This window comes from Botrytis byssoidea, assembly GCF_014898295.1.
Source record: "Botrytis byssoidea strain MUCL 94 chromosome Unknown BBYS_008, whole genome shotgun sequence".
NCBI classification, from domain to species: Eukaryota; Fungi; Ascomycota; class Leotiomycetes; order Helotiales; family Sclerotiniaceae; genus Botrytis; species Botrytis byssoidea.
The window spans coordinates 345,102-369,123 of record NW_024065849.1 but is presented as its reverse complement, the minus strand read 5'-3'; the positions used below and the strand labels follow the sequence as shown (position 1 = coordinate 369,123).

The 24,022-nt window shown below is 44.1% G+C and overlaps 6 protein-coding genes across 6 annotated transcripts; 4 read left to right on the top strand and 2 right to left on the bottom strand.

Annotated features, from left to right (window-relative positions):
- Positions 1-33: 33 nt before the first annotated feature.
- EAE97_004728 (uncharacterized protein) lies at positions 34-2,512 on the top strand (the record flags this gene model as incomplete). The annotated part of the gene is made up of 3 exons (XM_038875240.1): positions 34-149; positions 200-312; positions 378-2,512. 3 exons carry the CDS (start codon positions 34-36, stop codon positions 2,510-2,512), a joined length of 2,364 nt encoding a protein of 787 aa, XP_038733597.1.
- A 2,795-nt stretch (positions 2,513-5,307) lies between these two features.
- On the top strand, positions 5,308-7,712 carry EAE97_004727 (uncharacterized protein; the record flags this gene model as incomplete). Its single annotated transcript, XM_038875239.1, has 5 exons — positions 5,308-5,341; positions 5,397-5,434; positions 5,481-5,568; positions 5,617-5,966; positions 6,021-7,712. 5 exons carry the CDS (start codon positions 5,308-5,310, stop codon positions 7,710-7,712), a joined length of 2,202 nt encoding a protein of 733 aa, XP_038733596.1.
- Positions 7,713-8,256: 544 nt separating this feature from the next.
- On the bottom strand, positions 8,257-17,005 carry EAE97_004726 (uncharacterized protein; the record flags this gene model as incomplete). The annotated part of the gene is made up of 6 exons (XM_038875238.1): positions 8,257-10,446; positions 10,504-14,272; positions 14,324-15,777; positions 15,858-16,086; positions 16,139-16,797; positions 16,862-17,005. 6 exons carry the CDS (start codon positions 17,003-17,005, stop codon positions 8,470-8,472), a joined length of 8,232 nt encoding a protein of 2,743 aa, XP_038733595.1. The 3' UTR covers positions 8,257-8,469.
- Positions 17,006-17,948: 943 nt separating this feature from the next.
- EAE97_004725 (uncharacterized protein) lies at positions 17,949-18,665 on the bottom strand (the record flags this gene model as incomplete). The annotated part of the gene is made up of 1 exon (XM_038875237.1): positions 17,949-18,665. One exon carries the CDS (start codon positions 18,663-18,665, stop codon positions 17,949-17,951), a length of 717 nt encoding a protein of 238 aa, XP_038733594.1.
- Positions 18,666-19,028: 363 nt separating this feature from the next.
- Positions 19,029-20,270, top strand: EAE97_004724 (uncharacterized protein; the record flags this gene model as incomplete). The annotated part of the gene is made up of 1 exon (XM_038875236.1): positions 19,029-20,270. The coding sequence occupies one exon, from the start codon at positions 19,029-19,031 to the stop codon at positions 20,268-20,270; it is 1,242 nt and encodes a 413-aa protein (XP_038733593.1).
- A 1,543-nt stretch (positions 20,271-21,813) lies between these two features.
- Positions 21,814-23,715, top strand: EAE97_004723 (uncharacterized protein; the record flags this gene model as incomplete). Its single annotated transcript, XM_038875235.1, has 4 exons — positions 21,814-21,925; positions 21,978-22,364; positions 22,416-22,818; positions 22,875-23,715. 4 exons carry the CDS (start codon positions 21,814-21,816, stop codon positions 23,713-23,715), a joined length of 1,743 nt encoding a protein of 580 aa, XP_038733592.1.
- Positions 23,716-24,022: the final 307 nt, after the last annotated feature.

Below are 24,022 nucleotides of genomic sequence, written 5' to 3'. Positions count from 1 at the left end.
TACTCTTCAACACGATCGCAGCAACGTATCATAATGGCTCCCGACACGGGTGAAGCTCGTCGGTATACCAGAGACGAACTGTTGTTTCTACGAGACTCACCATTGGTTGTAAAACCTCCTGGTCTTTTGTCTTCTGCAGAATGGATGGGGTTTGTTGCAAGAAGCTTCAGCCATAACAGCTCATATTAACTATTTCCAGACAAACACCTGATCCGAATCGAAATACCTCTGCTAGGATACCTGATAGGACAAGAGATCGTGATGCAAATCCGCTCCTAGAACACACAAATCGACGACCACGAAACAATGCAAGTATGTCTGCCAACGATCTCACTCCTCCAGTCATTACTTGTTCTCTTGTACTGACATGCAGATAGACCCCGAGACGATTCAACTTGTGCCTACGAGAACTACCTTCTCATCCGCCAATCCTGCTCGTAATGCAGGTAAAGGTATCGATTCTCCAGATCGACCCGCCCTTCGCGAAAGCGAGTCGCAAAGCAAACTCAGCTATCGTACAAAAATCGACGACAGTGACGATCGTTCTAGGCGTGATATGCTGCGACCGAAGCCTGGTGATGGTGTCGACCAGGAAGGCTGGATGGAGGTGAAACCTCGAAAGAGTTTTGGTACTGAGGGAGCTGAGCGTTTCACTGGGCGCATGGGTGGAGAGAGGCACCGAGATGAGAAGCGATTCAAGGATCGAGAAGAGCGCGATCCAAAGGAAAGACCTAGAGGGTTTGAGAATTTCTCTCGAGACAAGGAAAAGAATCATGAACAAGACAATAATCGCAGAACTGGAAACGGTCGGGGAAGAACAGAACCTACTTGGTTCCGAGAGAATAACGATGGGCCGCCAACTCCCCGGGAGCGAAATACGAATGCAGATAGGTTTGAGAATCGAAACAAAAGTTGGCGAGAAAAAGAGTTCGATAATCGTGGAGATAAGGACAGAGGTGATCGACGCTGGGCAGACAGGAACAGAGTTCATGACGATCATAATGGTGATGTTCCAGCGTGGGCGGAAGACGAAGGTATCCAAGTTGCTCCACAAGATGACTTTCAAAAATCGCACACATCTACTGGCAATAATGAGCGCAAATTTACAGCAGAGGATATGCAAAAATGGAAAGATGCAATGCATTCCAAGGATAAACCAATTACCAAAGGTAATACAGTGGCGGAAGAAGCCACGCAGTCAAAGGTTGACGAACATTCTTCTGTCTCTGGAATACAAAAGCCTATCTCTCTTGCGCCGCTTGATACTGGGTTTAACGGAGATGAATTTTTCCGTTTGTGGGCTCAGCCAAAGAATGACAATGGACTCGCATCACAGTTTGATCTGAATACAGAAAACATGACAAAATCTGCCGTGTCCGCTGCACCGGGTGGGAAAACCTCAAGGTTTAACAAATTCTTCACTCATGATGAGACTTCGCATAAAGCGGAACCACAAACAGCTATACCCCAGCCAGCGGTCCATAGACTTGACGGTTTGACCAACAATATCCAATCCCCTGCGGATAAAGAAGCAATGCCAATGATACTTGCGATGCTACAATCCAGTGGAACTCCTCCTGCAAATCCTATGATGCAATCGAAACCTCCCGCACAAGATACCCAACCAAGTACAGCTTTCGAGAGCCGCGATTCTTCGCAACAGCGTCTTCCAGATCGCCATGATGAGATGAGGCCGGCTGCTCACCTATATCCTCACAATTTACATGACCTTAGCGCTCAACGTGAACAAGCAGGCAGTCAACCAACTGTACGTCCAGAAGAAATGTTGAATCATTTGGTTAACCAGCGTCAGCATGCTATCAGTCAGTCTTCTTTCAGAGGTGAACAGCCTCGGTCCGAACAGACTGCGTTTCTCATGAGCCTCATGAGAGAAGCACAAGCAGCTCCAGAGCCTCAAAGAACAGAGCAGATCATCCTTGGCCATCCACCCAGACAACAACCTAGCCGTCAACTCCAACTCCAACAACAATTGGAGAGAGAACAGGATTTACAAGCTCAGCGCGAACGTGGAAATCCACAGCGTCGCCCACCTGGATTCTTTGATGAACCTATTTATCGGGGTGGACCTCCTCCACAACATGATAATCCTCGGCCACAACCCACACATATTCTTACACGACCACCTCCAGGTCTCGAGCAATTGCAGCAGCAAAGCTGGCCAGGACAGCCTTCCGCTCAACACCCTCCTCCTCCGCAACAGTTCCGACCAACGGCCCCTCCTGGTCTAGGCGGAAACGTCCCACGCCCGATGCAAATGCCTCAGCAAATTCTCCCACCGGGCTTTCAAATGCCTGGTAACATGAGCAACTTTCCCCCTCCAGAGGTAATACCGGGTCCTCGAAATATGCCATTCAATCCGGCTTACTTCAACGGCCCACCGCCGGGTTTTCTTCCACCAGCTATGAGTCCTTTTTCAGCGGAGGGCATGCCGGCATTTCCTTTCGATGGTCGTGGGCCGCCTCCTCCGCAAGGTGCATTCAGACGGCAATAGCTTGCACGTGTGTGGGTAAGAAGAAAATCGCTTAAATCCTCATAGTGGTAGATCATATCAAGGTTTACATGGAATGATTGTCAATGACGGACGTAAAAGTGTGTATGTAGACTATCTTTTGACCTTTAGTGACACTCGTCTGGATGATCAGGGAATGGTTCTCAGATGTTTGTCAGTCGAATGCGTTTGTGCGTTGAGAAGAGCAGTGAGGGAAGTTGCGATTTACCTACGTAGCGTCAGCGTCGAGCGTGTGTGATGCAAGTTTTTGGCTTGATACCAAGATCCCCCTTATCTAGCTAGCTATATCTGTGGAGAGGTTTTACTCTTGCGTGAATGATAATTTCAAGCACGTTTAACCACCGCGTTTCTGTATTATTCAATTGCTTTATGATTTGTAATATGTGATAGGAGAGGTATGTCGATCTGGACTGGTACATTGTTTGATTAGGAAGGAGCCTTCTATAGGGGTACCAGAGGGGAAACGTAAATTCTGTAAAGTTTTGTTGCATATCTGTCATAGCATGGTAATTAGGGAATTTCCGATGGTAGTATAGAAGTTGGTCATGCAATTCCCAAGGTCTTCAGTCCCTTATTTAGAATACGATGTGCATATTTAAGAATACAGCAGTGCAATATTGAATTCATAAGGAAAAATCAAGATGCTAGAGTTTGGAAGTGCAGCTTAATCTAAAGAAGATCCAGTATCGTAATATATGTGCTGATTTATAAGCAACTGGACATGATCTAGTGCGCTTTTATAGTTATTTTGAGTTTGGTTTGGCGTTTGCTAGTGGTGAACTAAGGGAGTTTGTGGCTAGCGGGGGGGGTCGGGGAAAGGTCGAAGATTTATAAGGGCTTGTCGAGATTTCGCATTTGGGGATGGAGTGAGATGGACGTTTGATGCTATGAGTTTGACCTGGGGGAATGTGGTTAGAATTGGACGCTAGATCATAATGGAATAAGCTTGGGTTAACTTGTTATGAGTTTGTCGGCAGATCTAAAGTTTGAATGTGGCTTGGATCAACGAAGTAAGTGGGCTGCTATATGGGTGAGGAACAATATCAATACAAGTTTGACTGTAGCTCCACGACATTGAATTTCTTAGATTTGCACACATATAGCAAGATCCTGTCAATAAGACCTCCAGAACTTAGGTATTTATGTGTAGCACGTCATATGATATGACAGAGTTAGTTCGATGTCGTTTGAAGCAGCTCTGTATGATTGACATTCAGCACTCGATCAGCAACCCCACCTCCACCCCCGCCATCTCCCCATATCTTCATGTTCCTTACTTATTTCCCATTTGGGTTCGCTGGATGTAGCGAATCTGATTGAACCCATGCTATCAATATTTGAAACACAGGAATAGTAGACGACCTAGATCGCGGAAATAAGAGCAAGATGAACTTCCGTCTAGCTATCAAGATCCAGCAAATACTACCCTTCTCCGCTTCCCCAAGATCTTAGATTGAAGCACGACTCGAGAGGTTCAGTAGCCCGGAAGATGTGAGCATGTGAAAATTATCGGACAGTTTGATGATTAAGATGATTCAAATACAAATGAGATAGAGTTTCGAGGAGATTTAACACATGAAATTGTTCCAAAAAGATTGAACAGGAATTTGTTATTGAGGAACTCCACTTCCCCTAATTGAAAACAATTGCCGGACTTGAAATCAGCAACCAAGTGTTCCCTCTTGGTCTAAATGATAATCGACAGATACCATTCGATGTCTACACTGAGAGATGATGCAATGGCTTTTCTCGTTACAACCCTGACGGCACGCTTCAGAGTATAGGGATAGATCCGACGTTGAGATGATGTCTGAGATGATATCTGGACCCTCAATACTTCCAGCCAGGTAAGCTTTCACAAGCCTAATTAGTACTCCTTGTGACTTCTATATCATAGTGTTGCCAGTTGATGGGACATAACTACCCTTCTGATAAATGTAATGGTATCTCGGCACACCAGCTAGGTGCTTCGACCGTTCTCTGAAAAGGCTAGCATTCTGGACAATTTTGAGAGTAGAAGCACGTAGGCTCAATAATCTTGTACTTTATATCTATACTCGAAGCACTCAGATTGCATTTGTCCCTTTGATCGTTTCTCGCATGTTCCTGAGACAGCTTGTGGATACTTGCATTAATACCAAAGATCCGCTCCACCATCAACCAATATTTCAAGCCGGAGGTTTTTAGGATGCATTTTAATCCTTAGCGAGTTGCAATCTAGAAGAGGAGGTGAAAGACCACTATCGATCACCTTCTGCCCTTGTGAAAAGATCGCATGCAGTTTGATAGTGATTCTGTGAGCACTTACTTCATGGGAATCACTTGTAGACAGTATTTATATTACTATGAGCACCTGATTCATAGAATTCATTCACAGAACTCATTGATAGACACAGTAATATATATAAATAAAGGAGAGCGAAAGATTCATATCGGTTTAATTATGATAATCATGTTGAGACATTGTAAATCTATATAAAACAACATGTCGTCGTAGCTTTGATTGAGCTTTGGTCTTTCTGTGCCGTCCTGTCTTCACTCTGTATTAGCGCATAAGCGGCCGCCTCACGAAACAGCCATCATGTTTCTGTTTCCAATGTGAACATGACCCCGCCAAGAATCAAACTCCCTTTCAATCAAACAACCACAAGAAAACACAATAAATCATTCTGTGCTACTCATTCGATACTGAAGATTAATATTCCTTAATTCCACTACTTGACCTTCTCGGAAACACCTCTAAAAAGTCTACACCAACAAGTCATACACCGCCCATCATGGGGGTGTCGGCCATTGACGAACAGCGCCAGGGTAAGCTCGAATTCACGGATGTTGGAATATGTATACAAATTAATATGAATTACAGCTATTTTGGATGCCATAAAGTCAATCACTCGAGGCGACGTATGTTCTCCTCCTCCGCGATCGAATATATGCTAAACAACTGTAGTGGAAGGTGCTCGTTATCGATGAGGCGACCAAAAAGATAGTGTTTAGTGTCCTAAAGGAAGATGATATTCTCAACGAAAACATCGCCAGTATGTCCATTTATGCGTGCTGAGAGGGCGCTACTAAAGTGATCGCAGATGTGGAAACACTCGAAAGCAGGAGGGAAATGAATCCAGGCATGGATGCCATATACCTTCTATCGCCCGAACCACATGTTGTCGATTGTTTGTTGGCAGATTTTGAACGTCGAAGATATCGCAAGTCATTCCTAGTATGGGTTGCTCTTCTCGATCCAACGATGCGCCGGCGTATCGATTCCTCAAGACAAGCACAAGAACAATTGGGCGGATGGGAGACTCTATCCATAGATTTCTATCCTCGCGAGTCGCATCTAATAACATTCAGAGATCCCTGGAGTTTTCCCATCTTATTTCACCCAGCATGCGCTCCTTTGGTGCGCGATCATATGCAACTTCTAGCGCAAAAGGTAGGATTCCTTGGTCAATATGAGCTACAGAATAGAGACTGATTTGATACATAGATCACTGGAATCTGCGTTTCTCTGGGAGAATCCCCAAAAATACGTTATTACAGACCTAAAAATCCTACGCATGAAGCAGCGGTTCTCTGTTCTCATCTAGCCAGATTTGTTCAGGAGGAGCTTGATGCGTACCAACAATATAACCCCAGTTTCCCACCGCAATCTAATCGACCTCAAGGTGTTCTACTCATAACAGACAGATCAATGGACACATTAGCACCAATACTGCACGAATTCACATACCAAGCCATGGCACACGACCTCCTTCCAATCAAAGACCACGAGAAAGTCACTTACACAACTGTGTTGAATGAAGGAACTGCGCAAGAAGAAGAAAAAGAAATGGAGATTACTGAGAAAGATAAGATTTGGGTAGAAAATAGGCACCAACATATGAGTAAAACTATCCAAAAGTTGATGAGCGATTTCAAGAAGTTCATCGCAGATAATCCACATTTCGCCAATCAAGATGCGGAAAATGTTAATATCAGTCAAATCAAAGATATGTTAGCAGGGTTGCCACAATTTCAGGAGATGAAGGAAGCGTACTCTTTACATTTGAATATGGCACAAGAATGTATGAACATCTTCCAACACCATGAGCTCCCGGAAATTGCGTTGGCGGAACAAACTCTAGCCACGGGACTGGACGAAGATTACCGAAAACCCAAGGAGATGGGTGCACAAGTTGTTCGTCTGTTAGATAATCCAGCTGTTGCTCCCAAGGAACGATTACGGCTTATCATACTTTATGTTATATTCCGAGACGGATTGATTACGGAAGATCTCGAACGTCTCTTACATCATTCTGGGCTTCCCCTCTCAGAAATGAATGAAATTCTAAACCTAGAATTACTAGGGGTACACACCACCAAGAAACTTACAGACTCCAAAACCAAAGCTGTACCAACTCCATTATTCCCACCAAAACCTACACCTACTGTAATCAACGAAGAACTTGCCCTGTCTCGATATGAAACAAATCTCCAACGCTGTCTCGAAGAAATCACCAAGGGGGCTTTAGACCCAAATATATTCCCTTATACAAGACCTCCTACTGATCCATCTGAGGAAATGGCTCTTCAATCACAAGCTTCACTTCGTAGCGCCAAGCCTACATGGGCTCGTGGGCGTAGTACCACCCCAGATAACATGCAAAGAATTATTGTTTTCATGGCAGGTGGAGCTACTTACTCAGAAGCAAGAGCTTGCTATGAAATTTCGAAGGATTGTAACAGAGATATATTCTTAGCTACCTCGCATATGCTCAACCCTAACTTGTTCCTGAAACAAGTGGGAGATTTGACGGCCGGAAGGAAGCAATTAGATTTACCAATTGACAGACCAAAACCAAAAGCTCCGGCCTATCTTTTCAAAGCTAACGATCCGCCCCCTCCTCCACCCGTTGTCGCAACACCCAGACCTCAAGTAGGACTTGGATTACCGGGCGGACCAGGGAATGCACCTGGAGGTGTAAGACCTGTGAGAAGCCCAGGGGCTCCGGCTCCGCCAATGAAGAGTCCAGGATATGACAGTAAACCTTTGGCTGCAGGAATGCAACAGATGTCTCTAAATGGGGCAGGAGATGGAGCAGGACATTCCTCCGGCAAATTGGAGAAGAAGAAAGGTGAGGATGGAAAGGAAGGAAAGGAGAAGAAGAAGAAGATGGGATTTTTCAGGAGTAAGAAATAAGCAGGTATAATCTAGTCATCGGTTCAGAGTGATGAATAGCGGATGAACGTGGAGAAAGTATTGAAATCGTGGTCAAGACTTTATGCATGGAACCAAGGCTTAAGCAGCGATATCCTGCATCCAGGAAGTGAGAGCCAAAGATATGTTCTGAGCGTGTAAAGAACAATTGAAGGAATAGAGAAATACCGAACAATATTTGCAGAAACGATTATGCCAGATATTGAAGGAACTTATTGGTAGTCGGTGAATAAGGTATACAGGATTTACAAGATAGACGAGCGGCGCAGGAACAAGAGTAGCATGAGCGTGTAATAAGAAATTGAAAACTAATTTATCTAACATTGTTTGGTTCAGCTTGATGTGATGTCGCCTGATGTTTACTAGAGGGTGATTTTCGATGTTTAAGATTCGCATGAGATATGTTGGCAGTGTTCAGGAAGCTCACCAGGGGATAGAAAAGGGGGGGGTTCACCAGACATAGTGTACCGGATAAGTTTCACAAATTAAAATCAAGAGTCATCACAGCGTCCTTCTGGTTCCATTTCAAGGTCAAAGTGATTCATTAAACTATTTCAAATATGAGCTTTTCACAATCTTATCTAGTTACATCCGAATGCTGTATTTGTGTGCTCGTTTTGCATCTCCGTTGTTACATCTCAAGTACGCCGATGTACAAATAAAACAGACGGTGTCATTGCTTCGCTCAATTTTCGTTCTTGGCCACCACACGCTTTTCAATATATAATGCCACTATACACTATAGATCCTTTGTCGAATTGTCCCTCGCCTCAATAGCAGCTTGTGATGCAGCAGCCTCCTCCCATCCCCTCAAAGCCGCTGCATTTTCCTCGCAAAAGTTCTTACATGCTCTTTCAAAGACAGAAGCATTAGAGTCTGCAGCCATATCCTGATACTCTCTCACGTTATCCAATCTGATAAAAAGTCTGAACTGCTCCAAGATCTTTCTTTCGACTTGGTTCGCCAATGCGAGCATCTGCCAATAATCTGCGCCTTTGTGCAAATCGAGAAGTAGATCTAATTTGTGGTCATTGGCGTCGGCATCTTGAGGAGACACTGAGTCAACAGTCATCTCCTCCCAGTTAATTGGTTCTTCGTAAGCAGTGTCAATTAAAATGCGAAGAGTGTGAGCCGTCATCAAATCCAAGAATATCTCTTGATCGTTGCGCCAGCGACCGGAGAAACTGGCGGTGCAGTAACCAGATGCGCATGCCAAAACAACTCTGTGTGCGTGAAAACGAATATTTTCGGCTACAAAAACGATATCTATCATCTGCTTTTCCTTGCGGTGGCCGCGAAGATTGCTGATCAGTGATTGCGCTGACTGAGATGCGGGCAAGTCGACGGTTGGGTGATAAATCGACTTGCAGCCAAGTTCCTTCAACAATTTTTCATATGGACTCAAACTGAGCCTAATACACTCTAACGGCGGTGCGTCAGTGGAGCTAATAAGCAAAAGGTGCTGAAGAGGCTTCCATGAAGACCGCAAATCTTCAATGATGACATGCATGGGATCTGAAATGTCCAAGTTGAGCCAGAGATCAGTTCTGTTTAAGCTGTGAGCATATGCCCCGAAATGCTCTTTGCTGCGCACAAGATTGTTTTGAAGATAGTCATATATTTCGAACAGGTCCGACAGAAAGTTAGGGATGTCTGCGCGCAAGATCCTCTTCGATATTTCGACCATGTGCTCAAGATGCTTCCAAACCTCAATCATGAATGGTTCTCCGTGTTTTGGCACCTTGCTTAAAACCTCTGCAGTTGGTTCCAGGACCACAAATTGCGTATTGCTCCAACAGATTGCCGCGTATTTGTAGAGAACCACTTCAGATAATGGGACTGCTGTACTGCACTCTGAGACTCTGTCCATGTTCTCTCGTCGGTAAGATGGTTCGCGAGAATTGTCTTTTCGGACTACGAAAATCATCTTGCGTGCAAGTGCGTTCCAATCATGGTGATTGAAAAAATGCGTGGCGGAACTTGGAGCAATTAGTGGCGACAACATTTTTCTCATTCTTTCATGGATGATTGAAGTAGGGTCCACGAGTATTCTGTAGTCGCTAGATTTAATCAAAGCTTCTAGAGTTCGTAGGCACTCCATGTAGTCTTGGATCTTGAAACAGCCATTGTTTTCTCGTCGACGAAGGCCAATCCTGTACCATAGAGTGTCGGCTTTTACACTTTCATGAAGAAAATAGCGGTTGTTGTCTTGAAAAGCCGCCTTGAAAATCTCATCATCGTGATCAAACAACTCATTAGGTGGGTGCATTTTACCGTTTCTATCTGCAGCAAGGGTTAAGGATGACAATGTCTTGACGAGAGTGGAACCCTGCTTCGCCTTAGATACGATTCCAGTTAAAGTGCTAATGAATTGAGTATAAACAGTCTCATTCATTGTCTGTAAAGTTGATGGGAAGTCCTTCGACTCAAATTTTTGAATCAAGCTTTCGGCAGTAACCAAAGTAACCGACATTAATTCTAGGCATTTCTCGGCTCTTGGATAATCTATGGCCTCAAAATCGATTAGATTCGTAAGTTTCTTGTTCCAAGGTGCCAAAAGCTGAGGTTGCTTGGTATACCTTGCGGATGAGGCTGCGATGTACTTGTGCTCCGAGCCCAACGGCAAGTACGCAGGCCAGATTGGCAAGAGCTTCAGGTACTCAATGGTAGTCTTATGGCCTGTCGTTAAATATGGTATGATGAGTTCTCGAAGTAGCTGTATCTTTAATTAGCAAGAGGAACTTGGACACAAGTCACGATTGTGCGAATTTACCTTAATGAAATTTGATTTCTTCAGGGCTTGTCTAGTTGCCAATTGAGCGAACAAACGCCCAATTGAGGGTTCATCTGGAGCCAGTATACTCAAAGCATTAATGAATCTTCCTAAAGCTTTAAGATCGTCCAGGGACTTCTCGTTATTAGCAATCGATTTGGGCATAAGATTTGGTCTGATCATGTAGAGACCAGGAATACAACTACATAACTGCTCATGTTCTATCTTCGATATTTCAATGATAGTTGGCAGATTTGCCAGTTCCGACATGGTGTAGTATCCCCAGATACCGTTGCACTTTGCTTTGAATAACGGCAGAGAACAAAATGTTTTAGACTTTTGGGACAAATCTTCCACAGCGGATGAGGAAGATTTATTCCAGTAATCCCAAAAGAGTTCCAGCCAATTATCCGTCTTTTCATTTACAACTCTAGATCCTTGAGATTTCATGGATAGAAGCTCCGGAACGTGGGAAGTTGTCAAGCCTTTGACGTTGAACTTTTTGCTTCTGACAATTTCGCCTATGCGGTCGTAACGGTCAACTTTTTCAGGAAATATTAAAATACTTCTAGCGAAGTCAAAAATCTCCACTTCCAAGTTCGTAACGGTGTAGTAATATCGAGTATTCAGAGGCATGGATGACAGATTCCGCGTTAATTGTCCCAGTGTTCCATCTGCGAGAGGTAACAGTCTGCATCCGTCTAATTCTGCTAACTCCTCCGGAGAAACATCTCCCACTGGGATGATCTCACGTAGGACATTGCCAATCAAATGGGGATCCCTAATCATCTCCTTCTGAAGACAGTCACCAGCCTCCTTGGACTTGAGGAGCTCACGTAAACCAGAACGGTTCATGGACTTGGCAACGTCTATCGAGTTGATACCGATGGATATGTGAGCAGGGAAATTTGGTGATAGATTCGGCACCAGGCTGTTTAATACCGGAGCAATTTGCTTAGAAAACTGTGGCTGCAGGAGATCGAAGACCGTCTCAGACATGTTCATGTTAGTTGCATCAGGGCCTGTAACACGTCGAGGAAATAGCCTCGCTGAACTGTGAGGAAGCTTTTCCCAAAAAGATTTACATAGTAGTTCTAAGCGACTTCCGTTTGTTAGATTTCTTCTTGGCCAAAATTGGAACGCATCTTGGCCGATCTTCTGGGTCAAGCCTTCCAGAAATGTGAAGTAAGCGTATGTCAGTTTTTCTTCCAATAACCACGAGTTCCATTTTGATCCCTCGGCCTCAGATAGTTCGCCTCCAGTAATGAGTGTATTCCTATCTCCGGAGAGAGAAAATGTAGCGTGTATGTGCACTGGCAAATTCGATGCTTCAGGTAGAGGAAGAGTGCTAAATAACTTTGGCGTTGGTAGATCAAAAGTTTTTGGGTCCTGTTTATTTTCTGATTGTACCAATGCTGCGATGCCGTACTCTACATTCTTTCTAAGTCTGGATTGATATTCACCGCTAGGTGTCTCCTCAATCACTGAATAGACCCACCACTTATCTTCAGTTGCAGTAACTTCAGGGCCAAGCATCTGCTTTGCAGAACAAATTGTGTAGTCGGATGTGGATGTTCTTTTCTTCATCTTCACCGACCAGAATAATTCCTTCGCCTCGGGTCCCTTGAAGCTGACCACCGAAACTCCTTTCAGGAACAGCAGGGAAATTCGAGCTTCTTGAAAATATTTATCCAAAAGCAATCGGACAGAATCTACAGATGGGGGCTCTTGCTTTGTTCTTAGAGGTGAAACATGTTTCCTCAAAGGGAAGCGAAAAATCGTGCCATCATAATGATCGGAATCACTATCATAGCCCCATAAGTCCTGAAACGGAGCCAGTTGATTTGGGTGAACTTGCTTGAGCTTGGATAGCAAAATCTTCACTCCTGGCTTCCGTGCCTGCCAATTTCTGTTTAAAGGGAGGCATGCCTGCAATGGATCTAGTATCAACAAGTAATCTCCAGAAAGTAAGACTGGATTATCTGTAAAATGGTACATGGTCTGGCTGCCTCGACCAAACATGCCGATGGTTGACCTATTTTCTCGCTTGCTGCCAACACCAACGTTTTTGAAACCTCTGAAGTCGCTGTCCTGGAATACTCCATCGTTATGAACCAGTAGAGCTGGCCCTTGAAGATCTTTCATCTCTGGAGTAAGAAGATTTTCAGTTGGGTGGTACCTAGTATCTAACATCCAGTGGATTGCTGATGCTTTAGAATCATCTGCGTTTGCTAGATACTCTTTGAAAGTACTTTCGATAGGATAGCGGTCAAGGGTATTGGATATGCTGGTCGTTATAGCCTCGCACTGTTGAAAGTCCTCGTCATCATCATCGTCGTCAGCGAGTTGCAGTTCCCCTTTCCTTAAACGCTCACTCAGTTTCTCTATAAACAAGCTATTCACTGTCTGTTCAGAGATTCTCGGATTGGTAAATTTGACTTTATCGACAATCCTGTCAGACTGCAGCGGCATATCATTGTAAACTATGTCCTCAACCGGGCATAGAATACTATCTTGATCCAGAATTTTCAAGCCCCCCAGAGATTTTCTAGAGTATTTGCTGGCCATTTTAATCGTTTCCAAGAGAATCTCGGTGTCGGATTCTTTATAAGGATGGCCGTACCGCTCAATTTGAGCTTGCACATCGAGAATATCTTTTACTCCTGGCCTCGATCTGACATTCATAGCTTTCAAGATATCTGCGTGCATTTTGGCGAATCCGATATCAACATTTCCCAAGAAAGGACTAAGCAGCGTGCAACCAAAAAAGAATGCCTTGGAAGCAGTGACGAATGAACCGTTGTCTGTGAGAACGCATCGACGACGCTTCAATGATTCCGAAACTATATCAGTCCGGAGATTGTCTCTCAAATAAGTAAGGACAGCATTGACAACAGCCTCTTCGTCTTTGATGACACCCTGATCAAGCTGGGCAAGTAAGATATCGTCAGGTAAGATTTTGTTCCATCCGAGGAATTCAGACCAACGGTGAGATACGGTGAAATGGACGATAGGCAGCCTATAACCTGCACGCAAACGATCCTGAATACCGCGGCATTCACTAGGGCTTACCATTTCGATACCTCCATCGGGTAAAATAGCTGGCAGCCACTTGCGTTTCAGGAATTGCTTGTATTTTGTCGCCGTTGCTTCTGATGGAGACCAGGAGCAAGAAGTCTTCAACAAGTTTTCAGCGCGGCTGTGGACTTCTTCTTTAGGAAGAGAACTGTTCAAAAATTTGCCGACTCGCTCATAAACAAATAACTCATCAACTTTAGCCCTCAACCCAAATCTCTTGAAAATAGAACCATACCGCACGAATTGATCATCAGTAGGTAACACTTCCTCGTCATTGAAGAACACGCTCTTCAGCCTACTGTCTTCTGGATCTATCAGAACAGAAGCGGTGGCGAACTTGCCGGTTAGACTTCCACCAATTGACTGAGTCGGTACTATTGGCAAGCTAATCATAGCCGCTTGTGCTTGTGGAGACAAATCATAGTATGTTTTAAGCATCAACTCTGCAGTTTGCGCCTTGGACGATGATGACCAAGTGCACTTTTGAAGTCCCTTCCAAGCCGGGATAATATGATCTTCTAACGCTTCTTTCTTCGATTTACACACAGCGAGTTTCTGATAGCTAAGGATCCTTTGGATGGGAATGGTCTGCGCATCTATAAATTGGTAGTCCTTGAATATAGGAAAGGGAATTATTCCATCAGTGACCCCAATTGCAGACTTAAAAGTCTCCATACGTACCCATGGATACCTTGGAATAGGGTTAGTTACTTTCAAACTCTGGGTACAAGGATATACATACCGATGATCACCATCAATCCCGTATGTCAATCCTCGAAAAATTGGGAGTTTCTTCAGGTGAAGTAAATGGTCGTTTATGTATCTGGAATCAAGTTGTCCTCTAATAGCTTCTGCGATATGTTCAATGATGATAATTTTGTCTTCATCGGATGCTTCTTCAACTGCAAGATGGGACTGAGCGAGCCATTGCAATAAGAAATGAAAATTCTCACCATTGCGAACTTGCAGGGTTGCTCCTGCCTTAACAGGTTTCAATATGGCTAAAAGACCTCTGTCTAAGCCCGTGCTACCTGAGAGAATCACCGGTGCGCTTTGAGCTCTATCATCCTCCCCAAGCTTTTGAACAGTATCGCCGAGTGATCCAGGCGGTGGTATGATGGCCCAGCAACTGCGAGGCTTGACTTTTCTATATTTGCCATTTGTAAGAGGAAGCAACCATAAGTTAGCAATACTGTCATTCAAGATATCTGAGCATCTATGTATCCAAGTCCAAGACTTAGTGACAAAGAATGTTTGATCGGAATCCAAAGCAGCCATGTCGGCACCAACGTCAAGTTTATCAAAAAAGTATGCCATGGCGTACTTGCTGAGATCGCTGGCAGAACGGTGGCGGATGTGAGGGTGAAATTGTGAGGCTCTTAGACGATCTTGTAAAGTGTTCAGGCTTGACTGAGAAAATTGCTTTAGGTCCAAATTGTGCTTAGGGTCGTGTTGGAATAACTCGGCCTCAAACTCATCGCGATGTACAAAAGCAAGATGCTCATCGATTGAACGGCATGAGCCATCTTCGAATGGAAATAATTCTAAGCCCTTCCCATGGTCTGATGAGCCCAGAACAGGGAGAATGTATTCCAGGATCTGTTGTCTTATTGCTGGTGGCCAGGAAATGACCAAGTTATTATTGCCGCGCAGATAGTTGCACAGAGTTCGAGGTCCAAGTTTAAGATCCAAGAAGAGATCAGTAACTTCCTCTCTCAGCCTATCTGGGATATAGACAACTGGAATTTGTGCCTCTGCCAATGTGAGCTTTAGTGATTCTGACTCTTTTCCTGTCGCCAAAAGTCCGGCGCCGGCACTGATATAACCATTCACAGTATGCCAAACAGGCAGACGTTGATTCTTGATCAAGGTAAGCACTTGAGCAAGCATATCCTTGGACAAATTGTCGGGGTCCTCGGATTTATAAGGCCAATACTTGAATGATGGATCGGGTGGAAAAGATAAAGCAAGGTGGCTAAGCAGCTTAGTCCAAGCATGTGAAATTGAGCTATTGAATAAAAACTGATTCCATTGTGCCGGTAACTGATCCTGCGAGCTATGATCCTGAGATTTATACAGTCGGGCTCGATCTGAAGAGATGCTGAACAAGCCATGAATAAGAGCCGGCTGGTTGATGGGAATGTGCAATGGCATCACCAAGAATAAAGATCCATTTATAGCAGGACTGTTTTCAACCTGCAGATTTGTCAGTAATGCCGAGTATGATACTTTGGTGGTGGTGACTGAATTGTTACTTTTCAGGAGAGTCAACTTACGTGCAAGGGAACGGCCACTGCGACCCAGGGTAAAGATTTTTGGGCTATGCTCCATTTACGGATCTCTTCTGTCATTGAATTTCCTTGTATACTGTGGTGGACTATGAAGCGCATTTTGCTTGTTTTGTTTTGATTCTGGTGCCTCAATTCCATTTCGAAAGTACAATCGAAATCTTGAAGAGGATTCTTTAAGAAGCTGACGATTGCATCGTTGACTCTAGTCTTGTTTCTATACAACGGATTGTCAATGGAGGAACAAGTGAAAGTTAGAGAAGACTTACAACTGAACAGATTTCTTATTCATCACCTCGATCTCAATGAGACCCGTAATTTTCGAAATCACGCTGATCTTAACGGCATGTTTCATGAATAAGAGGCCTTCTGTTCCGAAGTCTTCTGTAAACTTCTCCAGTACATGGGCCATCTCGTGGGCCGTGATATTCCGATCAGAAATACCACTTTCTTTTGCTTGTTCGACTGTACGTAAAGGAAGTCGGATAATGGTGCCGGGAAAAGGTTGCTTCGCATTTTTCAGAAGTGATTGATAAACAGACATATGAGCTTTCAGACCGGGGTCTTCAGAGTGTTCTACGAAATTATAGCCGTTTCCACCATTCGACCAAGAATGATGAGGGTCCAGGATTTGTACGCGATGACCTGATACGATAGACGGAGAATCTGTCCAGTTGTAAACCTGATTGCTGTTAGTCGAAAGAAATCCTAGATCCGATCTCAGACGTACAGAATTGAAGCCTCGACCAAACTTTCCCGTAGTCGAACCATCCTCCATCTTGAGCGAATTTCCCACCTGTGACAAGCTTTGAAAATGCTCTTTCTTGAACTCAGCATTATTGTAAGCTAATAGAGCGGGACCCTGATATTGAGCGAGCTTAGGATGCAGATTGTCCGTCCCATAGCTATTCTCATCAAGAAAGAATTTCTGCAAGTTGCGTTAGAAGGGAACAATATAAAAGTAGTTGAATGAGAAAAGTAAATTTACATACCACTTCCGATGCCTGGGCATCATCAGCATTTTGTAAGAGCTCTCTGAGAACAGAACCACCAGCAGGGTAATCACGACAGATGTTTTTCAGTGCGTTTAAGATGGTTTGGACCTGCGGGAGGTCGAATTCCGCAGGAATATCCATCTTGAGGTTGTTGAGATATGAGGTTATTCGATTTTCATGCAAGGTTACTCGTTGATAAAAGGTAAGAAGAGCAATTGGGGGTGAGGAAAGCGAAGTGGTTGAGTAAGGTTGTGGTCTGTTGTTGTAAAGAGTAAGGAGGTGAACTTGGCGTGATATATCTGCCCGCGGAGGGTGAACGAGACGAAGGTGAACGGTTAATAGCGAACCAATAGCGTGGGAAGAAGACGAATTGAACGGAGTGAGGTCATAAAATCACAAAGTGATAGATAAGTGAAATGCAATTCGAAATATTTATTTATTTGGAGAAAGAGGACCAAGGGGTTTTATAGAATTTAAATCAACAAATGCGACTCCAAAGTATGGCGATTCCTCGCTTGATGCAAGGCGAGGCTGACATGGAATCTGCCTCGACAAACAATTGGTCGTTTCGGATCCTGCAAGGTCCCCAATTTGTAAACTCCCGACCGTCGACAGGTCCTTCTATTGGATATTTCTATAGACGTGGAATATGTAGGGGCTCGCATTATCTTTGAGGGAGGCATCAAATAACATCCATTGACGCATTTTCGACCACTTGATGCGACCAGACTATAAATTCTTCAGACACGAGTGCACTCGCATTGAATACTCCGGTCATCAAGGGAATACACCACAAGGTCATTCATTCAAAACAACGAATACTTCTTGTTAATACGAAATTTTGAGAATGAAAAATCACAGACCTGACATTGGAATAACTCTGGGAGTCCGCTACAGAGAAAACTTTGGTTCTTGATGCTTTCTCTACTCTATGATCTAGAGGAGCTTTTCATTCCTGGTTTCGTAGTTTTGGGGGCGCATCGAATAGACATTATTTACATGATCACTGTGTACCATTCCATTTAGCGGAGCCAAGAGCGAGCAAAGCTAGCAAAGCTTTACTTGTACTCGAGACAAAGGTCAATTATCCACCTCTCAGGTATCGTTCCACGTCGTCATTTCTATAAAACATTTCCCTCAACTTCTCCCCATTTCTCTTATCTTTTTCGTGCAATTTCCTGACCTTTCCAGCATCAAGTTTCTGTGACTTCTCTTTCTTCCTGATCTCTCCCTTCTTTGGCATCACTACACCAATGCCCAGTTTATCATCTTTTGGTTTGGTTTTGATTGGGAACTGGATACCTTGGCCAGATGCACCAAGTCCAAGGCGAGAATCAGGGTCCCAACCATATGAGGAGAGATATGTAAGGCCTTTTCTATTTCGATTGACATGAGAAGGGGGATGTGAATGGTTCAGACATACTTGATGTGCTAAAGAAGCTTCGTGAGGTCGCGATTTGGTAGAAGATGTGGGATTTGATGGACATGATGAGCCAGCCTCATCCTTGTTGATGATCGACTCGAGATCTGTGGATAGAGGTAGCTTGCAGACTTCACATACTTCCGATTCCTTTAGAGATATAGTGCTCTCCGTTGAAGTGCTCTCGGGTATCGAGGAGTCTTGAGGAAGAACCAGTTTGAGATATGAATCGCTGATACTCTTTGCAGAGCTTGTAGATGGCGTAGGCTGTATTGTGGATGACGAAGTTGATGGAACGAATTTGACGCGTTTCCTCTTGATACCAGCTCCGAAAGCTCTCTGGTCTTGCAATGGGATCTCATAAGTATCTTCGTCTGACATATTGTCCACCCTAGAATAGCAGATCCATCTTGTATCAGTAGTAGCAAAAGTTCATGTTATGGTATAGTGGTGATGTCCTGGAAACTTCAAACGTAGGGCTGACCTCAGGATTGCCGTAACGACGCTAACATAGCTTACGCCACAAGCGCCACAAAGCTTCGTCAGCCTCAATCTGAACAAATATGGAATTTTGTCAGTGTCCACAGGTCCCCTTTCCAATTTATTCATTCATTTGTTAACCCTTCAATACTTCACTTGTACAAATTTTCTCTCTCTCTTGGTCGGTCTTATCTTGGATGATCATAATGCTATATTGAGAAACTTATCATAGCCTCTCCAATAGCTTAAATTCTATTCGCAGTGATGCCTGTCGATTTCGTTGCAAATGTAATATGGGGGAAGGTTACCTGGCTCCCTAGTCTTTGGACTGTGGCCAAGGTAGTACCAGCTGTCCTTGTCATTGTGCTAGTGAAGCTCTTCTCTGCGGGAGTGAAGAACTCTTCGGAGAGGAAGATGCATGGGAAAGTGGTTCTGGTAACGGGAGGGACGTCCGGAATAGGAGCTGCAGCAGTCCTGGATTTAGCATCACGAGGAGCGCAGATAGTTCTTCTCACACGTCAATCTCCAACAGACATGTTCCTTGTCGACTACATCGAGGACTTGCGAGAAAGATCCGGAAACGAATTGATTTACGCCGAGCAAGTCGACCTGTCATCATTATACAGCGTTCGAAAGTTTGCTACGAAATGGATTAACAACGCACCTCCCCGACGACTGGATATGATTGTACTGTGTGCTGCCACACTCACCCCTCCTGGCAGGCCTCGCGTTACAACAGCAGAGGGTATTGAAGAAACCTGGATGGTTAATTACTTGGCAAATTTCCACCTTTTGAGTATTCTCAGTCCTGCGATTCGCGCTCAACCACCGGATCGAGATGTGCGAATTATATTTACAACTTGCTCCTCTTATAACAAGAGTCCTATTGTTGGAGACGGCAGTGATGCGATGAAGAAGAAGGATTGGAGTCCCTCTGCGGCATATGCCAGAAGTAAAATGGCATTAATGATATTTGGACAAGCTTTCCAGAAGCACCTCGAGTCATACAAACGACCCGATGAAGCTATCATGAACGCGCGAGTGATATTTGTGGATCCGGGATATTGTCGTACACCAGGATTCAGAAGATGGTTCTCGCGGGGCACATTGTGGGGATTGGTATTATATGTCATGTTATGGCAAAATGTTTGGCTCCTATTGAAGAGCTCTCAAGGGGGTGCACAAAGTATCTCGTATGCCGCTATGGAAGCAGCATTGGGAAGAGGACCTGGTGGAAAGCTTATTAAAGAGTGCAGTGAAATAGACTTCACCACATCTGATGTTAAGGACGAGAAGATTGCAAAGAAGTTATGGGAGGGAAGTGAGAAGTTGATTGAGAGAGTCGAGAGAGAGGAAGCTGTCAAAAGAGCTTTGGAGAAAAAGGAAAAGGAGGCGGCGGAAAAGGCTAATGGATCAAATGAGAAGCCATCTGACAGCCCCGAAACTACAGAAAAAGCGACGGAGAACTCCAAAGGAAAATCTCGAAGGCAACGTAAGGCGAAGTGAGACGATGGAGAATTGGGTGACATATAGCATTGCGACGGAGTCTTCAATATAGCACTTTCGGATACCAGGCTCAATACAGCATCTTTACGTGAAGCTTAATAACTTTGGTTTCATCTAGTTTTCACATCTAGGCACATCTGGTTGATATAGTGGTACCCTTATTTGAAACCCGATTTTCTTACGACTAATCATTTTGCTTAGGTTTGATCTATTGGATGAGGACTAATGATTGAGCCAGTCTAATTCTTGTAGTGAATGCCGTGGTTTTCTCTAAGACGGAGGGTGTGTATACAGAATTTCCTAGGTGGTTGGTTCAATAATGTGTTGGATGATTACCTGGTTTGGCAGCCAGATTTACCAATCGAGTCGTGAATCGTGATGCATCTGTAGCTTATATACTGTGAGTTGGCCCATTTTGATTCTCATCGTCGCATATACGAATTATTTTGGTTGCAGCAAAAAAATGGAGAACTTACATCCTTATATGGAGAAGATGATGTCGAATGGGTCCTCTACGACATATCCACCGATTCATGAATGGCCGTGTCACTATCGTTCACAAGCTCACGGCGGTAGTGGTAACGCAGCTGTCGTTATTCGCTTCACAACACCCTGGAATTATGCAGGCAATAAAAGCAGATGGTACAGCAGATTCTCGATTTAAGCATCTGTTCTGCGGAACCAAATTGGTCATTTTTGTGGCTCCCACGAATCAAAGTACTCTCATTCCTTGAGCAACGTTCGCTAGCATCACATCTTCTCTTCGGCCGTGTGGATCTTGCTTGGCAATATTGCTTGATCCGGGAACATCTGCAAGATGATATCAGAATCTTTTAATGAACGAAATTCTTGATAAATTGTTGTGGGCCTTCGATAAGCTTAATTGTCTTGGACGGTCTCTAGCCGAAAATTCGAGTCAGGGGTGGATCTGAGGCTTCAATACTCATGTACTGTCGCAATGTTCGCGGAAAGAAGCTCAGATATCGAGCACCAAAATTTGATAACTTTTAGAAATTTACAGTGTTATTTGTTCCTCGATAGAGAGTGTTTATTGGTCTCGATTTCTCCGTTAGCCACTAACATGACTCTTGATCTCGTTATGTGATCACATGATCACGGTAGATCTAATACCTATACGGATCGGCATTTTGAGCTTCTAGAAAGGAAGGGACCGCGATGCCGCCGAAACTACCTGGGGACGATACGTACGCCATCCTCCACCAGGAACCAAAATGGATTTCAAAAAATGCGGTACCTCCACAGCTTACAATTTTTCGAGGTCTGATATCATACTTCCAGTTTTGATAACCACTTCCATTTGTGCATATTTGGATCTACCCATATTACTTGGACAACATAGGGTCCACCTTGGAGAGATTTCATCATGACTATCAATGTTTTTTCTATCTTTTGTGGACCTCCATACCGACTCGAGGAGAAAAAATGCTCCCCAGACCCCATATAGTCCCCCATCTCCCACCTCGTATGACTTTTTTAATCCAGAACAACTTGAAAACCCCCTTCAGAAAGCGCATTTACAATCATGGGTTTACTAAGTCATACGGGTTTCCTTGGGAAGACAGTGCAAGGGAAGGCTCTTGAGAGTCTTGTCTGCGCAACTGCTGCAAGTGGTTTCTTACTCTTCGGATATGATCGTAAGTAATGTCCCAACTTAGACCAAAAAGCCAAACTCACCAGTCTATTCAGAGGGTATCATGTCCGGAATCATTACAGAGGAAAACTTCCTCGCGTACTTTCCACAGATGGAACCGCACAACAAATCTGGAGCAATTCAAGCCTTGGTCGTTGCAATTTACGAAATTGGTTGTTTACTCGGATCATTTTTTATCATCGGCTTTGGCGATAAACTCGGAAGAAGGAGAGCTGTGTTATTGGGAACTGTCATCATGTTGATCGGTACTGCGATTCAAGCTTCGAGTTTTGGGATGGCTCAATTGATTGTGGGAAGAATCGTTACCGGTGTTGGAAATGGAATGAACACTTCATCCATTCCAGTTTGGCAAAGTGAAATGGCACCACCTAAGATCCGAGGATTTTTGGTCTTGTTCGAGGGTGCTCTGATTGCTGGAGGCAGTAAGTGGTTTTCATCCCCGTTCCCTATCAACTTCAGCTGACCAAACATAGTTATGCTATCGTACTGGCTGAATTATGGATTCTTCTTCGTCACTCAATATGGCTCCTTCCAATGGCGCTTTCCGATTGCTTTCCAAGCATTTTTCGGAGTTATCCTCCTCATTGGTATCCTCGCATTGCCAGAATCTCCTAAATGGCTACTCAAGAAAGATAAGGACGAACACGCAATCGAAATTCTTTGTCGCCTACAAAGATGCGAGAAAGATGATCCACGAATTACGGAAGAAGTGAGGGAACTTAAGAGAGTTACTGCTATTACCAAAGGGCAAAAGCTCACACTCAAGGAATTTTACGGAAGTGGTCCTGAGATGAACAGATGGAGAGTTACTATTGCATATACTTCGCAACTTTTCCAACAAATTGGAGGCACTAATCTTGTTACATATTACGCAACGTAAGTTCTTATGTCCACGTTCATTCATGTATGCATGTGCTAACGCTGTACCACAGAACTGTCTTCGAGGACTCCCTGGGTTTCTCTCCGGCTCTTGCCCGTCTCCTGACCGCCTGCTATGGAACTCTTTATCTTGCCGCCGCCATTTTCGCTCTGTTCATTGTCGACCATTTTGGCCGCCGCAAAATGATGATCATGGGTGCTCTTGGAATGGGACTTTCATCTATGGTCATCGGTGTCTGTCTTTCACAAACAACAGAAGACTACAAGGCTCCCGGTTACGTTGCCACTGCCTTTATCTTCATCTTTATTGCCTTTTTTGCAGTGGGATGGTTAGGTATTACTTGGCTCTATCCAGCCGAGGTGACGCCGCTTCGAATTAGAGCAGAAGCCAACGGTCTTTCAACGTCTTTCAATTGGATTGGCAATTACATTGTTGTCCAATTGGCTCCAATTATGATTTACAGCATCAGTTGGAAAACATATTTCGTATTCATGTGTGTCAACCTTGCTTTCATACCAGTCATCTGGTATACTTTTGTGGAGACCAAAGGATATCCACTTGAAAAGCTCGATGAGATTTTCGAAGAAGCATATGAAAAAGGAGAGAATCCCGTATGGACAGAAAGAAGAATTAGAAAGAATGCAAAGGAGTTACGAAACGGCGGAAAGCACGCAGAAGAAGGTGTTGCTACCGGCGCCCATATTGGAGATGAGGAAAAGATCAGAAGAGAAAGTAGAAACGAAAACATGGCTGCGGATGCTGGACGTTTGCATAATCATGTCCATGGTGGAGAGAGCGGAAGGACGAGTGGCGAAGATACGGTAATTGAGCAAAGAGAGAAGCTGGAGGAGGAGGTTGATAGAACGGATAGATACCCTTTTGCTGGGAACTGAGTGGTTTCCTTCGGAATTGTGGCTGCTAATCGCAGTCCATGAGAGTTGGGAAATTTTGGGCGCTTGGTGCTCATCTGTTTGTACGATATTGGGTGGATGTAGGAATAGCGTGTGCTTGTTTGATTTTTGTTATGATATCCATGATATGATGCGACGATATTACATGTTAGATGATAAATAATAGACTTAAGAAGGATTATATGAGAATGAATTACAAAAACTACTATTATGAAGAAATAAAAACTTTACGAAGCGATGTGATCTTGTGTGGATTGCGAGGAAGTTGTTCAAGCTAGCTTAGCACAAA